The sequence below is a fragment of the Neophocaena asiaeorientalis genome, unplaced genomic scaffold (genome assembly GCF_003031525.2).
Source record: "Neophocaena asiaeorientalis asiaeorientalis breed wild unplaced genomic scaffold, Neophocaena_asiaeorientalis_V1.1 scaffold504, whole genome shotgun sequence".
In the NCBI taxonomy this organism is placed as follows: Eukaryota; Metazoa; Chordata; class Mammalia; order Artiodactyla; family Phocoenidae; genus Neophocaena; species Neophocaena asiaeorientalis.
The window spans coordinates 2614348-2622244 of record NW_020174438.1 but is presented as its reverse complement, the minus strand read 5'-3'; the positions used below and the strand labels follow the sequence as shown (position 1 = coordinate 2622244).

The 7897-nt window shown below is 44.6% G+C and overlaps 1 protein-coding gene across 6 annotated transcripts in view; it reads left to right on the top strand.

Annotated features, from left to right (window-relative positions):
• Window positions 1-2205, top strand: part of MICAL2 (microtubule associated monooxygenase, calponin and LIM domain containing 2) — a 219578-nt gene extending 217373 nt beyond the window's left edge. For all 6 annotated transcript variants that reach the window (XM_024757127.1, XM_024757126.1, XM_024757122.1 and 3 more), the window contains one exon: window positions 1789-2205. In XM_024757127.1, the coding sequence (XP_024612895.1) occupies window positions 1789-1973 (185 nt within the window). In that variant the 3' untranslated portion in view covers window positions 1974-2205. The remainder of the gene's footprint in view (window positions 1-1788) is intronic.
• Window positions 2206-7897: the final 5692 nt, after the last annotated feature.

Below are 7897 nucleotides of genomic sequence, written 5' to 3'. Positions count from 1 at the left end.
AGGGAGGGAGGGAGGGAGGAAAGGGAACTTTTTTTATCCCTCTCTGGTAAACTCAGTCTGCTGCAATAATTTAGGCTGATGCCGTCCCTCTAGGAAATGCTCAGTCTTTGGGGGATGAAAATGTTCAGTCTTGCAGATTGCCACCCCTTGCATCTGCTTGATTCTTAGGGTGACCTCCAGGTAATGGCGAGAGGCGGGTTTGTGTGACTTCTCAGCACTGGAAGTCTGTGTGGGTTTCTCTGACTCATTGACTCCCACATAGCTGTCTCCCGTCATCAGGCCGCCACTGTCTCTGCTGGCATTTGCAGCCAAGGTGCGTGGCTGGCCTGACCCATAGCCTGGCCATTCTCTCAGCGTGCCTGGAGCCTCACTCCTGGCCTTGCTCAGCCTCACCTCAGCACATGCTCCGCTCAGCCTGGCCAGACAGTCTCCACTGTGAGGCCACTCCATCCCTCATCACGGGGAGCCCCATGGCAGGCCCAGTGGCCGTCTACCTTTGCACCTCTGGGGCAAGTGGACATTTCTAGGCTCTACCAATGTGTGCCACACACAGCAGATCAAGATCTGGGGAGCCACACCCAGACCCCTCTTCTCTGCTCAGCCATGAAGTTCTACCTGTCCCACGTTTACACACAGGGCGCCTTTCCAGCTGGCCTCTTCCCAGAGTTCCAAGCAAGGGGCAGGGCAAGAGTCCCTCAGCCCCCCAGTGCTCCCATCAAATGATGTGACGTTCCCTGCCTCTTTGGGGCCTTCCAAGGCCCAGAACAGAGAGACTGGAGCCCAGGGCCCTCACCTTTATCTTCTCCGACCTCTCTCTCCTCCCTCCCATCAAACATGAGCTGCAAAGAGAATGGTGCCTCTTTATTTCCCTTTTGCCATATGTACCTTATTCCTGACACTGTTCTCAGAACTCAGCCTGATGCAAGAGACAGTGGTACCATCTCTGCTCTGGTATCCGGCCCACCACCTAGTCCCAGTGTGTTAAATAGGAAGAGCTAACAGAATTTATAGAGTCTTCTCCCAAGGCAATAATCTGGTTGACAAGATTTAAAATCTGCCTTTAAAATCCTATTTTGAGTGTCAGAAAGTCATTACTACCTGTTTCTTACTCTTTTCCTTCCTTTTATAAAAATCTCGTCTCCCTGAGGCAATCGAATGTCTCGGGCCAATTAGGAAGAAGGTCATGCACTCAGGGAGAAGCATAGTCACAGTGTGGAAACATCCTCCTAGCGGCCAGCCATAACCTCACTTGGCTGCCGCCTGGTCTCTATTCAAAGGGCTGCAGTTTGTCATTAACTACAAATGAAAAAAGGATTCTCATCATTGAAATAGCTTCCACTGATGCGGATGGTTTACTTAGAAACTTTTCTCACAGATCGCTTTGCTCAGACGTGTTTAGGGGAAACTGCCTTTGTGTTGCCTTGTTGGTTTCTTTTTTGTGAGGGGAGGGCAGGTTGGAGGGCTTGGCAGGACTTGGCTGGTATTAACTTCTTTTTCCCACAAAGGGGTTTTCCCTGTCACTTTATATAGAGTCTCAAGATGAAAACTGAGCTGACAGCAGCACAAAGCACCCACCTTTCTAATCTGTGACTTGGAGGGCAGGTCCCTGGTGTTAAATTCACTTCCTTGTTTTCTCCATGGAAATTAAAGGGCAGAACAAGTCTAGAACAATCAAGAATGCCCATGCCAAAAGTTCTCCTGGGGTCAAATCTTACCTGAAGTCCAATGTGGGTGTTCTTGTTTGTTTTTATTTTTTACTTATTTTTGTTTGTTTGTTTGTTTCTGTAGAGAGCCAGAAAGATGAGAATGATCTGAACGAGGAGCAAGAAATACTCACCGAGATGATGCAAGTAATTGAGCAAAGGGACAAACTGGTGGACTCCTTAGAGGAACAACGCGTACAAGAAAAGGCTGAAGACCAGCGCTTTGAAAGCTTCATATTCTCCAGGGGCTGTCAGCTGAGCAGGACATGAGGAAGCCCCACAGGGAGCAAGCCGAGGACCAGATCAGGCCAAGCACCCTTCACTCTCTCCTTCTTCCTTTCACAGGATATGTCAGACCTGGAACGTAACTTATACCATGCTGCAATATATATATATATTATTTTGCAGTACGCGGGCCTCTCACTGTTGTGTCCTCTCCCGTTGCGGAGCACAGGCTCTGGACGCGCAGGCTCAGCGGCCATGGCTCACGGGCCCAGCCACTCCGCGGCATGTGGGATCTTCCTGGACCGGGGCACGAACCCGTGTCCCCTGCATCGGCAGGCGGACTCCCAACCACTGCGCCACCAGGGAAGCCCCCCTGCAATATTTTTAAAAGAATTTAAGATCCTCTCATATGTACTCCAGCTGCCCAAGATCCTTCCAGAGATTATAATGAAGAAAATACAAAGACTCTTTTGAAATTGGCAGTCAACTTCAGTGGGTCTCTTAAATTGGAGGTGACCGTGGCAGATGATCAGCATTGTTTTCCGTAGAAAGTGACACAGAGATCGATTTTCCTGCTGCTTTCATCATTTTCTTTTCCCAAATTCATTGAGTTACACATCTAAAGATTTTTAAGAAGCTGCCTTTTCATTAATATATCCATATTTGCCTTTTTTTGCATGGATGACCGGTTTCCAAATGTCAGAAAGAAGCAGCCGCAGTTGAAAGATTAGGTTAATATTTAAATTGTGTTTCCAGAGAAAGAGAAGAAACCTTGAGATTACTGATTACATAAAGCAAATAATTCATATAGCAGGTGTTAATTCAATCCAGGATGAATTTAATTTACCAGGTGTAGTTATAAGCCTTAATATAATATACATAAGCAATGAGAGTTTAATAGAACATTTGAGCCTTAATTTTATTTAAAAAAAAAAAGAAGGAAAAAAGGAAATAAAACTTTGACTTCATACCAGCAGGACTGTTAGTTAACACCAAATGCTGTTGGCTTAGAAAAGCTTTTTTTTTTCCCCCCAGAGCACTCTCCTTATTGCCGCTGCAACATACTGAAAAACGTTTCTAGAAAATGAATAATTTTGAAGCACTTTTTTGTAACTATTGGTAATGGCAAAAAGTATTATAAAACTCTTTCATTTGTTGATAAAATATTGGTGAGGTTGATGCTGCTACTAAAAACGAACATTCTGGTGATCCAGGTGAGGGATGCTCCTCGGTGGTGGTCTTAGGTCTAAACATCTCTGACACTGTCTCCAGGGATTGCCCAGGAAATCCACGACAAGACAAGGCCACCTCTGCCTTCAAGGTGGAGTGGGGAGCAGTGGTCCCATTTACCAAATCCCAAACTGGGTAATGGATTCTTTGATGACATTTTCAATGTGAAAAGAAAGCTGGGAGATGGAGTTTGTGCACTGACATGGGATTCCTGGGACATTTTGACTGTTCATAGGGGAACCAAAGAAAAGATTTTAAATGGTGATTTGTTGTCATAAAGTATTTGATTGTTTTCCCTCAGTGGGATTCTTTGAGGAGTCAGTCCATCATTGACATGAGACAGACTGAAGAACTCTTTGTTGTATGTTTGGCCTGTCATTTCTGCAAGTTTTTAAATGTATTGGTGGACAAATGGTGCTTTGCAACTGCCTGGAGAGCTAACTTACCTCAGTATAAGTTAACCCATAAACCACTTTTGTCTGAGATGCTGTCCGTGCACACCAACCTGGTTAGCTGAGAAGCCGGAAATTAGAAGTGCGCTTGATTTCCTGAGTCAGCCAACGTTTTGGGTGGTATTAAAACACAACCTTTCCATGCATATACCAAGTTCCAAAGGTTGTAGTTCTTTTTCTTTCTTCTCTCCTTCCTTTTCCTTTTCTTTTTTCTTTTAATAATCAGGTCTTCTAGTGCCTGAATTCTATTATTAGGAAATATATACAAGCATCTATTTCTCTCTCTCTCTCTCTCTCTCTCTCTCTCTGAAAACTGTGCCACTTAGGGCTATTTATCTCTTTTTATTTATTTGTATATTTGGTGGAAATGGCTAATATGATTTCCTCATTATTCTGGTTTTCCTGTGTTATACTTTGGAGAAGACCTATTAGCACTAAGCTATTGGTATATAAGCTATTTAATATGCAAATAACCCAGAAGTTTGGGGCAATAAGTTGTACAGTATTAAAGATTTATGGAGGTAGTCAAGATAATATTTTCTGCCATCAGGCATTCAGAGGTAAGACTACAGACGCGTAGGAATGTTAATTCATTTTAAGAAAGATACACAACTTCAGTTTTCCTTCTAGAATGGGTAGAATTATTCAAGCCCGGTTACCATTTGCTGCTTGCGTACGTTTAATAGATGATGCTCAAATGTGTAGGGTCTGGGTTGTTTTTGTGCAAAAGGATTAATTGCCACTTATTTTAATTTGTTCTGTTTTGGTTTAAAAGAAAGATTCTCCCAAGAGGGCCAAGAAAGAAGGTGGTTCTTGGCCCCAGTATTCTGTTGATAGATGAGAGAAGCAGTTTGCTCACTTTCTCTTCCAAAGATTGTTCTGCGGTTTAAGGCTGAGTCTTATCTGGCCAAGTTAAAACATAGACCTCATATTTAACAGCCTTCTACTTACACTGGCTTTCAGTTTTCCCAGTACTTAAAAACCATTTTAATGATCATTTCCAAAAGGATACAAATATTGTGGCTGTTGAACTATGTTAAATGATTGCAATAGAGAAAGTTCTAAGACCCTCGAAAGGTAAAACATTGTACCATTTGAAGACAGTTTCTGTGTATACAGTATGGGTAGGATTATGATGAAAACAGACGGAGCCTTCACTTTCCCATAAAATAACACTTGTGATCAAGGCTGAGCCATTTAGGACTCTGAATGAGACAGAAAGCCCCAGCCTCAGGTCACACACATTTCATAGTCTCACACAGCTTCTAAGTTAAACCAAAAGGCTCACAATTAAAACTTCAGAATTTTACGTAAGCTGGACCAAGAGGACTGTTCTTAAACTTGCTCTCCCAAACCATTCATTTATTTATGTGTTTAATAAACATCTTCCAAATACCTGTGGGATTCAGAAACCCTGTGCTAGATGTAAGGATACAGAAAGAACATTATTCCTCCACCCGCAAGTAAATACAAAGATAAACAACTACCACTCCCAAATAAATTTAAAAAATAAAATAAAGAGCCATTTTTATTATAATCATCAACCTATTCTTCTCACATTTATCTCAAGCACAAAGACTTATCTCCCCAACTATTTGTAGTGCTTCTTTGGCAATAAGAGCACAAGTTCATGTTTCTAAAACTGTGAAAAATAACATCAGCTTATACTGTTGCATTTAAACCTGGACTTCGGCAGTGTTAGGCTGCTTGGAATCAAGGGATGTTGAGATGCAGCATATTAATTGCAACTGAGAAAGGAAGTGGCAGGTGTTTGCAGCTCTGATGAGCTGCAGTGAAATTGATGTTTCCTGCATTGTGGAGGCAGATGACGATTCAGCAGTGTCTGCGTTCCCAGGAAGCAGATTTACAGGCTTTTCCTTCCAAACTGAAAACGGCAGCATGTCTCACCCAGGCAGTTGATGAGAGAACTCCCTCAGCAGGGCAGAGGTGGCAGGGGGCAGCTGGGGCTGCCACATGAAAGGAGAGAGTGGCAGTCATTGGATGTAGCGAGCTCAAATGTAGGAGTTAATTGTAATAAGAAGGTCCACGTACAGGGGAGCGTGTACTATTTCACCTACTGTTTATCTTCTAACCTCACTGCTGAGTGGCTTGTGAAAGATTGATTTGCTTCAACAATTGGGAACTATTCACGTGGATTGAAATGTGTTACATGTGCACTGCTATAAATACTGAAATGAATCAAAAACAAATGGTTTTCTGTAGAAAGAATCCAAACATGCGGGTTTGGTCTGGCACCTCTGAGGGCAGCGTCCGTTTCATTTCTTTATTCCAGTGAAAGGACGTGAGCAAAGCTTTGATTTCATGTAGGAGTCTGTGAATTATCATTGGATGCTTTATTCCCACCGGGGCACCTGGCAGGACTTACCTGGACGTGAGTGGGAGGAGAAGTGAAGAAGGCTTGCCTCAGGTGTGTTCTCTCAACAAAGAAAGCTGTTCTCAGAGCTGGGGAGGGGGAGAGAGGGGGCCACTCCTGTCCCAGCTCCCATTTCTCTTACCCGGTACAACCCGGTTTTGTATTTCATTCATGCAACAGGAATACTCCCCTCTGCACAGAGCTGGCCCCTTCCTTCAACTCACACCCTTTCAGGACTGAAGTTTTTGGTTTATTTGTTTGTTTCTGTTCTTAATCCCGGCATTGCAGATTCATGAAATGTGAGCACATGATTCACCAGAATTGCCGCCTCAGATGAGTCAAGTGTCTGTTCCCCATCATTTCACACTGAGTTCCCGCATTGTCCGGAAGCTGTTGTCTGCTGGTGGAATATTTGAAATGATTCATTTTTTACATTGACTGTCAACAGAAAGTAAACATAAATGCAGATGAGAGCTCCTGTTTCACAAGCGCTAACATGCCAAGGGAAAGACCAGCCACCTTCCATGGCATTCTGCAAGTTTTCCTTGTGCCCATGCTGGGGCTCATTTGCCCACAGAGCTACTCTCACCACCCCTCAGCCTTCAGGGCAGGATTGGTAATTTGACACTCACTCCCTCTCCCAGCTCCTTTCTAGAAACAAAAAAAGCAAGACCTATGCTGTCACAGCTCCCCTGAGGAGCCCTCTGACCCTGATAATGGTAATAGATCCTGTGAATGCAGCTCACTTCACCTGCCAGGTGCTGTAATAAGCTCTGTAGATGCATTATTCCATTTAATCCTGAAAACAAAATCCTTAAGATAAACATTGCCCCATTTTGAGATGATGAGACGGAGACACAAGAGGCCCAGGAGCTCACCTGGTAGTCCAGGTAAAAAGTGGTGAAACTGGGGCTGGACCCAGATGCTGGCCTCTGGAGCCCAGGCCCTTGACGCCAGGTCGTATGACCTCTCTCTGTGTCCCCACCCACACTTGTGCCTTGTGCTTACCTGTTCCTTCCCTTCCTTTCCTAGATCTGTTCTCATTGCCACCCTCTCCCAACACACCAGTGCCCAGCCCTGCTCAGGGAAATCTGGCATTAAAAACCCAAGCTGCCACTTTGAAGTGTTTTTATTTTTCCTTCTATTCTACATCTATATATACTCAAACACAAAAACAATTGTTTAAACAGTTAAATTACCTAACCTCCACCACTGCTCACAAAAATCTTACAGTAACCATGATACTCTAGGAACAGGCATCTTGTTTTATCCTGGGGGATCAGGTACCGCTGACGCACTGCCGTGGACCCACCCCCCAAGGGGACTTTTTGCCCGAAATTGCACTACACAATCCAACCCCCAGTCCCAAGGGTAGGGGGCTGAGAGCACAGGGCCAAGGGGATGGGAGAGGAAGGACCAGGGAGTGTGTTGGGAACTAGCTGAGAGCGAGCTGGCTTCTGCAGGTGCTTATAAAGAGTGCGCAGAGGTGGAGAGGGGAGCAATACAGGGCTCACTGGGAAACAGCACTCAGGGGCCTGTGTGACACTGAAATAACCGGATGCAGGGCATCAGTTCCCCGTACACCAGAGGCACAAGAATTCAGTCCCCTGCCTATCGCCAGAATAGCAGAAAATGGTTCCCTAAGAATTTGGGGAAAATGTGTGTATGTGTGTGTGTGTGTGTGTCTCAAGAAAAAATCAACAAGTACAATTATTCTAAACATGGTAAGCTGAGCATGAGTCACTAACTCAGGGCTCAGATTCCAGCTCTGCCACTGCTCACTGGATGACATTGAACAACTCAGCTGTGCCTCAGCGTCTTCATCTGTGAAGTGGGGCTGATCCTCTCTCCCTCCCTTCTCTCTCCCTGCCTCCCTCCCCTCCTCCCTACCTTGCAGGTTCCTTGCGAGAGTG